This window comes from Tupaia chinensis, unplaced genomic scaffold, assembly GCF_000334495.1.
Source record: "Tupaia chinensis unplaced genomic scaffold, TupChi_1.0 Scaffold000215_1, whole genome shotgun sequence".
Lineage (NCBI taxonomy): Eukaryota > Metazoa > Chordata > Mammalia > Scandentia > Tupaiidae > Tupaia > Tupaia belangeri.
In genome coordinates this window covers 4,411,854-4,426,208 of record NW_006159690.1, presented here as the reverse complement: position 1 = coordinate 4,426,208, position 14,355 = coordinate 4,411,854, and the positions used below count along the sequence as shown (strand labels likewise).

The window sequence follows — 14,355 nt, the reverse complement described above, 5'->3', positions numbered from 1 at the left end:
TGATACAAATGTGTTGAATGACCGGGTTGAAAACTCAGACAACAATCAGTGTTAACTTGAAAACCAATTTTGAGTAACTCAAGTTGATAACTCCTTATTTGCAAAAATAATCTGCCTCTTCTGTTAAAAAGAATGTGTAAGAAGCAACAAGGAAAACTGTTAATGCAGAACTCTCTGAGTGTGTTTGCGTGTGCGTGCTTGTGTGTTTTAGGCCAGGGCGAGAGAGGTAATTCTAAAGTAAATAGATATAGGTAATAAAAGGGCACTTCCTAGGGCTTCCTTAACTATTGATCAGTGTCAGGAGGGTGTGCTGATGGAAAGGGCGCATGGTCTTCATGTACATTAGACAGGATATTCTACACCAAGAAGCAAACGTTTCTGACTTCCTTTCTCAAAGCAATGAAAATAATGTCTTCGTTTGACTCTGATGTTTATACCCCAGGCTGTGTCTCTGTCCTCTCGATGATCTCATCAGTCTTTTTATTTGTTTGCTTTTTCCTTCTTCCTCCTAAATGTTTTTTTCTTTCCTGTCTGCTTATGAAAGTGTTCTCTTATTTTCAGATGCAATCATCCCCACAGCTGATCTTTAAAATTTATTTTTGTCTTTAGCTCTGAACGGGCCATTGAAAAATAGAGAAGAAAACCCAGTCTGCTTTTTGGGGGACACCAGACAGCCGAATAAATGCAGGTATGTAGATTTGCATATTAAGAAAAGAAGGAAAATATGTGACTTCTTAAGTAATAAACTGTGATCTTGAACCTCTAGGGTTTCCTGTACTCTTGCCTTTAATCTTTAAAAAAATGATATTTTGGGGGACCAGCAGATGGCGTAATGAGTAAGTTGCTGGACTCCCACATAGTTGACCTCTGTTTAAGTCTTGGACTCAGCCACTTGAAACTCACGCTGGGTGTGTGTGTGCCCAAAAAGCCTCAGAGGAAAAGGGATTGTGGTATGGCCATCCCCCTAGGGGATGATTTCTCCCTTTCTGTCTCTCTGTCTCTCTTTCTCTCTCTATGGCAAGTACACCCAATAGCAAAAAAATAAGTTAAAATTTATTTCCAATAGTGAATATTGTGACTAAAAAAAAAATCTCAATTACGAAAGTATAGGAAGTACAGAATAAAAGTTAAAGGTCCCTATAACCTATCCTAGATATTCCCCACTCTTTTTTTTTTAATTTTATTTATTTATTGTTAGTATTATTTAGTTTGCTATGGTATACATGCATTTACCAGAGAGAGGAAGGCAGAGAAAGAGACTAAGAAGGGAAGTGAGAAAAAAACCACCTAGTCTGGGACTCGGACCATGGTCAGCCATGTGGGAGTCCAACTCCTTAACCATCACTTCACCTGCTGGTCCTGATGTTCCCTACTCTTAACAATTTATTGTGTGTTCTTCTTCTTCTTTTTTCTTTTTAGATTATTTTATTTAACTTTATTTGTTTACTTATTGTAATTTGACCAGAGAGGGACAAAGTGAATGAGCAAGAGAGAGAGAAAAAGAGAGAGCAAGAAAGCAAGCTGCCAGGTCTGGGACTAAAACCGCAGTTGGCCATGTGGGAGTCCAGCGCCCTTAACCACCACGCCACTTGCCGGCCCCAATTTATTATGTGTTCTTAAAGATTTCAGTGTACATGTGTGTAACCAGAAGGACCATAATGTGCATGTCATGCTATATCCCTCCGTGGTGTCGTGTACAGCTTTCAGGGTCGAGCTCACAGTGCAACGACGTCCTTCCCAACAGCTGCACGGGAGTCCTTTGTGTTGATAATCCCTTACTTTGCTCAGGAGTCCTCTCCTACTGGACACTGTCCATTGAATTTTTCTGTTTCTGTTTCAGTGTCACATCTTGTAAGTGTAAAATTACATGCACTTGCCTGATTATCTTCTTAGGGTTTAAGGGCATAGTGCTGTCTTTGAATTCCACATTTGTCCTATTGATAAAGAATCTCAAGGATGAAGGTTTATCTTATATCATGAAACTGGCTTTTAGCTGCTCTGTTTTCTATCTCTGTTTTTCAACGTGGGATGGGGCTGGGGTTTAAGTGCTGATTCTTAAAACATCCTTGCCTGTGGATCTGAATGAACTTCAAGGTAAGTCATGAGCTTAGTCTTTCAGCCTGGTTTCCAGAAGATTCTGGTTTTCAGATTTATTTTGGAGATTAAAAACACTGAATGCCTTTGGGTTCCTAGCATCGAGACAAATCTGGTTCGTGTCGCTCCTTTAAGCATTTCTCCTCACCAGGGCAGCTAATAGACCAAGCAAGTGAGTTTGGCCAAGAGAACTGCGACTGCCACGAACACTGTATGACTTCTCACTGTGTAGATCTTCACAGATGGTTCCATAGGCACCCACTGTACGCCTGCCTCTGTGTTTCCTACTGGGAATGCAAAGGTGAACGGCACAGTTCTCGTTCTGAAGGAACTCTGGACACATACAAGCGAGAGACACGGGCACATGATAAGGTGACCAGGTTTCATCACGTTAAGTGCGGAGTGGTGAGTTTGGGAGCACAGAATAGAGGCCCTCCAACTTAGAGGATGGGATGGAGGTAAAGAGACGGCCTCCAGGAGAAGGCACTGTCTGAGCCGAATGATAAAGTTGGCGTGTGCCATGGAAAGGGTAAGTCAGAAAGACATTCCCGTTGAGAAGCAGCATAGGAGTAGGGAAGGGTGCAAGAACGATGGCAACTTTATGGGTTGTGGGCACGAAACAGGAACCTGGGAGTGACAACACATACGTTAGTGAGGCCAACTGGCCAGATGCTAGAGGGCCTTTGTTACAGAGGTTAAGAACTGATCCGTAGACTGATGGGCAGCCATCGGAGGATCTAAATGTGATGTAGAGACATCACTGTGGGGGTTCAGTGAAGGTTGGCTTAGCAGCCTGGAAGAAAGCAGGAGTCTGCAAGTCAGGGAAATCAGTTTGTAGGCCACTGCTGTGGGGAAGAAAGAAAGAATATGTGGGACTTTCCCTTGTCCCTCCCTCCTTCCCGGCCCCACCCAAGGCTTAATTGCACAGGTTGGCTCTTTGGTTCTGTTGACCTCCCTTTGGCAGACGCTCATGTCAGTGACATGAAACTTCTCACTGGGAGGTTCTCACCTGTCTGGCGTGAAGCTTCCCACCCTCCTCCTGCTGCCAGCGGTGCCGTCTATCCTGCCTGCCTGCCCGTGGTGTGTTGGGGACCTGGCTCCATTCGTTAATCTTTAAGGCCCTTCCATGTGATAGTAGTTCATTTTGCATGTGTTCAAATGGGGACATGAAGATAGGTAAAACATGGCTCACGTCGTCATCAAGCTTGCTGCTTAGCAGAAGGTAGACTTAAAGCTAAAAGGACTATGATTTTTTGCTATAGATCTGTTCAGAAGTTGTATGATTCCAGTAGTGGTAACAGCAGTATTAGTAACTCATCATCAGCATTTTAACATCATTGATTCCAGAATGGGCTGCATTTTTCAACTCCAACTTGTATATAAATAGAGAAAATAAATTTAGGCCATGTCTAAAGTTATTTTTCTGAGAAATAGTCTGGTGATAATTAATTATTATATATAAACAGTTATTTTCCATGGTTTTGTGTCTTGTCAGTGCCAAAGTATTTGATTCAAGACAGGAAGGAGTAGGAGAGGTTCTCGTCCAACACCATGCATTTTGACTTGCTTACCCACACAGCACTCTTGCCATTTGAACTTTTAGCACATGGGATGATCACATAGTCTCATTTTCTTCTCACTACAGTATCTAAATATAAAAGAGGACTGCAATGCCATGGCTTTCTGTGCTAAAATGAGGAGCTCCAAGAAGACCGAGGTGAACCTGGAGGCCCCGGAGCCAGGGGTGGAGGTGGTCTTCTACCTGTCGGACAGGGAGCCCCTCCGGCTGGGCGCTGGGGAGTACACGGCGGAGGAGCTGTGCATCCGGGCCGCACAGGAATGCTGTAAGTACAGCCAGCTGTCCAGGGCTTGAGAGGTTATGGTGAAACACTGTCCCAGAAGCAGGTCTGGGATCTCTGCTGCTTTGTAGCTCAGCTAACCAGGAAGCGCTACGGGCTCTGGGAGTTAAGGGCTCTGCCCTGCCTCCGCCACTGCCACTTGCATGGGACTTAAGCCAGTGATTTAGTTCTGAGGGTTTCACTTTTTGCTGTCTTAATCTGCATGGTGGCTTATTCCTGCTCTATCATTAATGAACTGTAGGGTCCCGTGGAATGACCTTTGACTTCTCTGGAGGCTCAATTTTCGTTTCCTCCAGGTCTGTGCAGTCGGAATGACATCAGCATGAGATGAGGTGGTATATAAACTACTGAGCCCCGTCGATAAGCTTAACAAGTAGCGCCTCTCAGTATCCTCATCATTACTCAGACCTCCTTTTGACAAGCCCTACTCATCCTTCTGCCACAGCCTGCCCTCCCTCATGTGGTGCGAAGTTGAAGTGAGAACCCCAGTGTCACTGTATGGCCTGGTCAGGTTGCCAAGTTGTGAAAAGGACACTGAGGCTGGCAGTAACACGTCCCTCCCACCTTTTTGGTTTTAAGTGAAGCTTTTCTTACTTAAAGTTAGCCTGTCACCTGCAGAAGGTGGGAAACCAAAGTGACTTACTAAAGACAGGCCCTTTCATTATCTTTTGAATTTGGGGACATTGGCAATTGTTTGCCTACCTAATTTTAAATGACTAGTAAAGTTAAATCATTGAAACTGAGTCACAGAGCTAGGGCAATTAGAATGTGCTGTTGGTTGTTCAACTCAGTAAATGGACTAAAATTCATTGAATTATACTCTTAAAACAGGTGGATTTTATGGCATGCAAATTATATCTCAATAAAGCTGTTTCATCTCCTTGTTTTATGATGCTGAAGGAACTAGCTATGATACCAGACAGATGGATCCATGGTTTTCTTATGCCATCTTTAATCCTCTGAACAATTCAGTAAAGACGGTATGGTTATTTCAAAAACCAACTCTCTTGTTAGTAATACAGCCTTGTCTGAAAGACTGATTTTCTTCCCAGTACTATCAATTTCTACCTAAAATGCTTTACATACTAGAGTTCCAATACAATGGGAGAGGTTCATTCTGTAGCAGAGAATGTGGTAGTGTCTTGCTAACTAAACATAACACATAATAAAATGGCTGTACGTTATTGGTGGGAAAGTATAGTCGTATTTTAGCATTATTTCCGCAGCAGTGTTTACAAGTAACCAGCTTCAGATGGCAGCTTTAAATATATCTCAAATAGCAGAACAACTAGATATAAACCAGTGCTTCTAAAGGTTTTTTTTTTTTTCAGAGGTTTTCACTATAGGGTGTGTGCACTCGCCAGCCAGACAGAGAGAAACAGAGAGACAGAAAGCGAGAAATCACCCCCCAGGGCGGATGGCCATGCCGCAATCCCTTCTCTTCCATTCTCCTCTTGGGATCCTGGGCACGCATGCACACGTGCCTGGTGTGAGTTTAAGCTACTGGGTCCGGGACTCGAACCGCGGTCGACTACGTGGGAGTCCAGCGACATAGCCATTACGCTAACTGCTGGTCCCTAAAGTTTTTTTTTAAATATACATATTTTAAAGTTTATTTCTCCCATGAGAGTAAGAGGTAAAAAGAGAGAAAGACAAGCACCCTCAATGAAGTCTCACGCCCATGATCCCCACCCCAACCCTCCCAGCCAGGATCATGGGTGTTTGCTGCCCCTTTCTCGCTCTAACCAGCGTGTATGAGCTCAAGAGGGCACCGGACTGGCTGTCTTCCACATGGGCCTGGCATCTCTGGAGCAGTGCGTTGACATTGCAACACTGAGACGGGACCAAAGTACATTCTTAAGGCTTTGTTTTCTTGTTGTTTGTTTGTTTGGTTTTTTAAATTTTTCTGTCCTTTTTCTTGATTGGTTTACAGGGTTTATTCTTGTAGCCAGACTTCTTGCCATCATTCCAGCATGGCAGGAATAAACCCCACTCAGTTTGTTAACAAGGATCATTCTTACAGAATTGGCAGGGTGCAATTATGAAGGACCAGGGTCCTGCTGGGAAAGATGAGATGAGAGCCTGTGAGTCTGAGGGGGGACACAGTCACTGTGTCTCCTGTCACTGTGGCCTCAGGGTCATTCAGCTGGAGTGTCCATTGTAAGCCTCATCTGCATACAGTGCTGTCTCTTCTGTAACCGGCTCAGGGGAAAGTTGCAAAAGTCCATGAAGTGTAAAAACATACATGCTGGATGTTACAGATTCTGCTAGCCCTGCCGTTGCTATGGCAATGATATTTTGATCCCTGTTTTTTACCTGTATGTGGTAAAGTTTTTGTCCTTTTAGCTCTTGTTTCATCCTCTCAGTAATTCTCAGTGTTTCTAATCTCAAATCTGCATTTTAATAGCTGGGAAACCTTGACTTAGACTAAATCCCAGGAGACCACTGTTTCTTCATCTATAAAATATCTAAACTAATACTTTCAACATTAGGTAACAGGAGGATTCAAGTGTAATAACAGTTATCCCTCGGTGTCCATGGGGGATTGGTCCAGGACCTTCTCCTCCTGTCCCCATTACCAAAGTCCATGAATGCTCAAGTCCCCTATATAAAATGGCATAGCATTTGCATGTAACCTACACACTTCTTCCCCTATACCATAAATCATCTCTAGATTGCTTATAACACCTAGTATGTTATAAAAAGTATGTAAATAGTTGTCACACTGTGTTGTTTAGAGAATAATGACAAGAAGAAGTCTGTACATGTTCTGTAGAAACACATCATCATAGGCCCAATTATATAGCACACCATGGCAACAATGTCACATTTTTGAACCAGGGTAGAGATTGGGAGGCCCAACTGTAAATGTAGTGTGTGTTATCTTGGGGCCTGATTCTTGGCCTTCAGCAAATAGTAGTATTGTTGTTGTTATTATTCAGTATTTTTATATGAAAAGGTAAGTTTGCCCTTCCTTTCATAGGTAGTAACTTTGTTAGAATCAGACCCATGATGTACTTACAGACAGTTCTATGATCACGCAGCCATGCCTTAAATATGTGAGTGCTGGTATACAAACGTGGATATGGGTTTCCAGGCCAATCCATACGAGCCAGTCATGAATGGAAGACTATAGAGTACTTGAAACAGTCCTAATAACACTGGACCCAGAAGCCATGTGCCTTTATTCCCAAGGGAAAGTGCCCATGAAAGTTTGAGCTCCATCTTCTTTGTTTTAAGGAGGAATATGACTTCTGAAGGGATAACTTTAAACATTTTTTCAGAGGCATGGATTGAGACATTCAGGAGATGACTGAGATGCCAAGGCACCTGTGACTTAATGCCATGTCTGCACTGGACAGAGTCCTTGCCTACGTGGGCAGGTCCCGGATGGGGGTGGTGTCAGTCTCACTTCAGATGTCTGATTGGGAAAGTTCCAGTGACTTCATGTTCTCCCACTTTTTTTCTTTTTTTGGGGGGGGGTCATTTAAGTTCACTGTCTCTTAGTTTAAGGCCTGGCTGTGCATGAAAAGGTAGTAATTAGTTATTGGCACTCATTTGTTTACCCCACCCCAGATTATGGGTCTGTGTAAATTTAATCATGGCCTCAGAAATGAGTGCTTCATTTCTCCCTTATCTTTCCCATCATTCTTACATTGAGACAGGTGATTGATGAAGTGGGAGGCCATCGAGCACTGCCGGGCCAGCTTTGTTAAGCATCTGTCTTGTTAGTTGGCTACTAATGAAGAATATTTATGATAACTCTACAGAGTACTTAAGAAGCCTATTTATTATTAATGGTAATAGATTTTAATCACTGACAAAATCACTTTGGTTATTATTTATTCTAATATACATTTTATACCATCCTGCCAGCAACTTCTTTGCACGTTTAATGTATAATCACAGCATGTTAGGATTGTTTAAACATTTTCTGTAGGAAAGAGACCGAGGGTTTCTCAAACATGGGGAAGGTGTCTGACTGATGGGGAAGGCGCATATCAGGCATGAACTGTGAACCCCTCAGCTGGCCTCTTTTTTCTTTCGAGCTGGATTTGGTACGATTCTCTCATAGGCACCTGTAATGTGAAATCCCACCAGACTTTTATTTTTCCATGATTTTAATTTGGTTTGCCACGGACAACAGTATGTGTTCCTGGGGAGTCATAGTTCCTGATTATGGTGATTAAAACTGCCTGACTGAACATGGTTGGAAGTCGTATTTGTTCAACAAGCACACAAGTGACCTAGATCCTTTCTGGATGAGAGCATTCCCTGTCTTTGCCTGTGTGGTCTTCGGAAACAGATGGCTACATGTATCTACCTTTAATTTTTCGGATGTGTCTTTTGCTTCTCCCCAGCTATCTCTCCTCTGTGTCATAACCTCTTTGCCCTGTACGATGAGAAAACCAAGCTCTGGTATGCTCCGAATCACACCATCACCATCGATGACAAAACGTCGCTCCGGCTCCACTACCGAATGAGGTATGGGAAGTACAGGGCCGAGGCCAGCCTGGCTCCCCCGATTAGGCTGGGACCCTGCGTCACTTGTCCAAAAATGTAATAGTCATTTTTGGGAGTAATTGCTTAGTGTGAGAAAGGACTTCTTCAGTATTTGCAGTGTAATTCAGGATGAGTTTGATTACCTTCCTCTGCCACATTTCAGGAAAAAAAAAAAATCTTTAGAGGTCAGTCCCATAGTGCAGTGGTTAAGTGCTGTGCATAGCGAGCCAGATCCCACATGGCCAACCACAGTTTGAATCACAACTTGAAAAAATACACCAGGTACTCGTGTGCGTATGCCAGGATCCTGAAGAGATGGAAACATGATGGAAAGAGGCCTGTGACATGACCAGGCCCCATTGGGGAGGGTGCTTTCTCTCTGGCACACACATGTGTCCTCTGTCAGTTAAGAAAAGTGAGTTTTAGTTGTGAGTTTAATTTAGTGGGTTGTGACCAGAACTTCAAGAAGCTAAAGAAACAGTAGAGAAAGGATAATATCTGTCCATCTAGCTATATATCCATCTCCCTAGCTATATATCTCCTGAGAGTAGTATTTTTAACTTCAGAGATATGTAATATGTAATATGTATATATGTACCAGGTGGTGACATGAAATATATATTTTATGTATGTATATATGTGTTTATTTATGTGCTGAAAGTTACACCTAAAAAGCTTCAGAAACACTGCTTGGTAATTAAAAATTCTGGTTTGATCCTGTTCTCCAGGAGCAGGTGTTTTGATGCAGGTCCTGAGGATGTTTGGCTGTGGGGCTTTCATTTTTCTTCTGATGGGTGCTTGCTTTTTCTCTCATAGTGCAGACTTTGCTAAATGTCAGTATCTCCCAAGGTGACAGAAATAGTCAGTATATTCAGTAGCTGCAGTCTCCTGCATTTGTAAGCATTTATAATCAGTAACTAGAATTGAAAGGATGGTACTTAGATATTCGTGAAGCTTGGGTTGGCAAGTGCTGTGGTGGTTAAAGGCGTTGGACTCCCACATGGCCAACCGTGGTTCAAGTCCCGGACCTGGTGGCTTGCTTCTCACTTTCCCTCTCTCGCTTTCTCTGTCTTTCTCTGATCAAACTGAAAAATAATAATAATAAAAAAAGTTAAGTAAAATAATTAAAAATAAATAAATAAATAAAAGCTATTAGTGAAGCTTACCTTTGTGTAACAGTGGAGCCTATAAATAGAGTGGATTGTATTGAAAAGGATCTTAATTTACATAGATGGGATTAAATCTGTAGATTACTCAGATGTTAGCAGAATGCAGGGACATGCTGGAATCTCCAGAATCTCAGAGACTCTCCATGGAATATTAGCTGCTGCGTCCTTTGGGAAGTCAGTAGAGTTGTTGCCATTCCTGAATGACCAGGATGTTTTGCTCTGGATGCTGGACAGATCTAACTTGCCTTGCTAATCATCCTGGGGCTGACTTTATTTCTTTTTTGTGCTTACCCAAGGTCTCACCTTCAGAGAGGTGTGTGCCGCGTGAGCTTTCATGCCCCACATTTAGGGAAACATTCGCCCCACCCAGCTGAGCCTTCTGACTATATTTGGATTTGTTTTTCGAAGGGTAATCTTGCGGCCAACCGTGGTTCAAGTCCCGGACCTGGTGGCTTGCTTCTCACTTTCCCTCTCTCGCTTTCTCTGTCTTTCTCTGATCAAACTGAAAAATAATAATAATAAAAAAAGTTAAGTAAAATAATTAAAAATAAATAAATAAATAAAAGCTATTAGTGAAGCTTACCTTTGTGTAACAGTGGAGCCTATAAATAGAGTGGATTGTATTGAAAAGGATCTTAATTTACATAGATGGGATTAAATCTGTAGATTACTCAGATGTTAGCAGAATGCAGGGACATGCTGGAATCTCCAGAATCTCAGAGACTCTCCATGGAATATTAGCTGCTGCGTCCTTTGGGAAGTCAGTAGAGTTGTTGCCATTCCTGAATGACCAGGATGTTTTGCTCTGGATGCTGGACAGATCTAACTTGCCTTGCTAATCATCCTGGGGCTGACTTTATTTCTTTTTTGTGCTTACCCAAGGTCTCACCTTCAGAGAGGTGTGTGCCGCGTGAGCTTTCATGCCCCACATTTAGGGAAACATTCGCCCCACCCAGCTGAGCCTTCTGACTATATTTGGATTTGTTTTTCGAAGGGTAATCTTGCTTTCCATGGCCTTGAGGGTTAGTTGCATGATCTGCGTTGAAACTTACATTCGCAGCTCAAAGTTTGGGAAGAGGATATGTCATTGCATTCCTGTTCTTTCCCTGTGGGTTTCTAAACTTAGCTGAGAGGCCAGAATGGTAACATTGGTGACTTGGAAGGAACTTGAGTGGACCTAATTCAACATTTCCATCTTTTTGGTGGGAAGACTGATGCCCACCAGGGAAAAGGTAGTTACTCAGAGCTCCATGTCTAGTGAATTGTCTTGTTAGCACCAGAATTTCAAGGCGTTCTTCTTTGTTGGTCATACGAAACCTCAGGATTGAAAGCTGTCTTCGCTTTGTCAGCTGCCAGGAAGGGCAAGGCGGCTTCTTCACTTTTGGCACCTTGGCTTTGTACCTGATACTGAGCTTCAACAGGATATTGCTTTGTTACCACAGGCTCTTCGAACAGGGGGAAAAAAGACACCACCCTAAGCTGAGACATTTGCATTACAACAAACTACAAACATTCTGAAACCTCATAATCTCACCACTTAAGAAGGTGTAATGTGAAAATAAATATTGGTGATTATTTCAGTGGTATCCCAGATCTATTTTGGGAAGTAGTCTTGTACTTTAGTTATAGTTTTCTTTTTATTTTTAGATGATGATTTTGATAGCTATTATTTTATAACATATCTTAAGATAGTTCTAGTCTTTATTCCATTTTAAGAAAAAAAAATCTTACTTTTTTATTTTTTAAGTGAATTTCACTCTCCATTAGTTCAGTTCTTTTATGTACCTTATTTGTATGTAAACTTAGAGTACACAATCGTCTGTAATATAATTTCTCAAAACCTTGCAAGCTGCATCCGATTAATGGGCCTGTCTCTCCATCTCCTCTTCCTGCTTTATTCCTCCACGTCATTCTGGAAAAGAGCAGACTGCTGTCACCACAGCTATCGATGTCATTCATTTCTTTTTCTGTTGGTAGGTTTTATCAGGAAGTTGTGTACAACCAGTTTGAACAGCTCTGTCATTTATTTTATTGTAAATTGCCAAATTTATCATTCTTTATGGGGTATAGAGTATTATGATTTATAAATACAATGTGAAATAATTAAACTGTGTTCATTAATATGTCTTCCATCTCAAATACTTACCAAGACTTACCATTTTTTGTGGTGAGAACATTTGAAATTTATTCTCTTAGCAGTTTTGAAAAGTACAAAATACCTTTATTAACTCTGTTTACCATGCCATACAGTAAATCTCAAAAAGAAAAAGAAAAAAAGAAAAAGCCCTGTTGTTTGAAATTTTGTATCCTTTGACCATCTTAATGACTAATTTGAAAAAGGAGTGTAGGGACCAGCAGTTGGCATAATGGCTATGTCTCTGGATTCCCATGTAGTCAACCACGGTTTGAGTCCTGGACCCGGTGGCTTAAACTCACACCAGGTGTGTGTGCGTGCGTGCCCAAGGTCCCAAAAGGAGAATGGAGGAGAAGGGATTGTGGTGTGGCCATCCCCCTGGGGGACGGGGGAGTGGTGATTTCTCACTTTATGTCTCTCTGGTGAATGCACACATCCTATAGCAAAAACCTCCCCCCCCCCCAAAAAAAAAGTGTGAAGTTTCTAGTCTTAGGAGCAATTAGGAAGGTTGTATTTTGGCAGTCATGGTTTAAAGGTTTTCTTTTCTTTATTTTTATTGCCCAAGGGTGTATACTCCTGCCAGAGAGTGGGAGAGACAGAGAAGCCCCAATAGGGAGCAGCCACATGCAAATTCTTTTTCCTCTATCTTTCCCGAATTCTGGGCAGCCATACGCATGCATGTCTCCAGTACTCCAGCTTATCTCCCAAGCCACCAGAACCAGGGCTCAAAACACACTTGTTCATGTGGGATCCGAGCCTCAGTACTCACTCAGCGCCAAACTACTGCACTGTGGGTCCCCCCCACCCCCTTCTTGGACATCTTATTAAATAGAAAGCTTCTCCTTTGTGTGTCTGCACGCACATGGAGGAGCTGCACGTTGCATTATTATGTTTGACCTCCTTAGCGTATCCTGTGTGAGCATCTGATCACAAGGCTTTTAGGGTCCCGCAGAACTCTCGGCAGCCTAGAAGAATGAACTTGTTCAGACCCTTGTGAAGACTTGCTCTGAGAGGAGTATATTGGGCCTTCCGCTCGACCAGGTCCTAGGACTCTTTCTCACAGAGACTCAGCGGGACTTGGAAGAAGAGGGTCGTGACTTGACTTGGTTCAGGGAACGTCTGCTTTCCATGTTTCTCTCCATCCCTGAGATCCTTTTGCCTCCTTGTCTCAGGAAGCCTTCCATGTGGTCCATGCTTGTCACTCTCATCACTACCTTCCTCCACCATCGAACACACTTGCCTGTCTGTGTGCTGTTCTCTCAAAGCCCTGCCTTGAGCTTTTGTAGCTGGTGGAGGGGTAGGTTCCTATTTTCCTTCCTGCTTGAATGGCTCAGTCCTTCTGAGCCTACGCTGTGTTCTACCCTTGCAAAGCAGCACTAGATGTGGGGACACCATGAATGCCAGCTTCTGACATCAGCCAGTAGCCTCAGGCTTTCAGTGCCACCAGTCTGATCTCCTCACACATATGTGGAGAACAAAGGGACCATCCTGCAGTTTCAGGGAGCTGGCATGGCTCCTGCTGCATGTGGGCCCTGCTATGTGTGGGAGAAAGACTCTGAAGCTCACAGTCAAACTCCGTCACCTTCATAAGTTACAGGGGAGATGGGCTGTGCAGAATCAAGGAAATTTACAAAGCATTGACTTTTACCTTCAGGGCCATTTCTTTATCCATCCTTCCCTCTCTGTGTTAATTGCTCTATTCCGAGTGTGTTCGTTGCTGGTTGTTTGCTTCATCCATTGAGCATGTAGTAAGCACCTTTACGTGCCAGGGACTGGGCATTATGTTTTAAGCAGGACAGCTGTGGCCTCTGCTTCCACAAAGCTCAGACACTGCCCCAGCTGCTGCTCTGGGCACCTCTTCTCTGCCCGTTTCCTCAATTTCAGCCCACCTTCTGTGGGCTTCCTTCCAGCAGACCCCGCCTCCATAGCAGTTTGGCTTTGCTCTTTCCCCTACCAGCCTGGGAGGGCCCAGGTTTTGTAGTGTGGCATTTGGTTTATTCTGGTCCCAGCTTCCCTTCCCTGATCCTCTCCCCTCCCTGCCGTCTTCTCCTGCAACAGTAGTCACCTTTCCCAGCGTGGAATTCCCGGGCCCCTCATCTGGGACTCAGTCAGGAAAAGGGACTATTTCTCTATTAGGCACAGTATATTTTTAGTGGCCCACAAACTGGTTAAATTTCATTTAAAAATCAGAAAGAGAACTAGTCTAGTTCTGGATACTCATCTTTATGTATCAGAGTTGTAAAATATAACTTTTAATATTTGTTTATGTAGAAAGGAGAAGGCGTGTGGGGCCTGTGAGAGTCACAGTGAAGTCCTGGTTATGCCCCAGGCCCCATTGCACCTTGCTTTATATTAGCAGTTGAGGGCCCTGAACTTCCTCCCTGTTGACAGGGAACGCACGTCCTGTGCCTGAGAACCCTCTGCATCCCAGGGCCTAACACGGGACTTGGCATGCCCCGTTCGCTGCCAAGTGATGGAAGCCTGTGTGTAATAGCCATTTTTGTTTCGTTTTGTTTTTTGAGGGTGGGGAGAGGTTTTATTCCTTGCTTCTGCAGGACACAGTTGTGATTCCATCCACTCATAAGCGTATCAAGGG

General features: G+C 43.2%; 1 protein-coding gene across 1 annotated transcript in view; it reads left to right on the top strand.

The window, feature by feature from the left end:
- JAK1 (Janus kinase 1) overlaps positions 1–14,355 on the top strand; it is a 67,246-nt gene that overhangs the window by 12,936 nt on the left and 39,955 nt on the right. The window contains 3 exon segments of the mRNA XM_006147535.3: positions 610–688; positions 3,740–3,938; positions 8,315–8,438. Of these exon segments, the coding sequence (XP_006147597.1) occupies positions 683–688; positions 3,740–3,938; positions 8,315–8,438 (329 nt within the window). The 5' untranslated portion in view covers positions 610–682.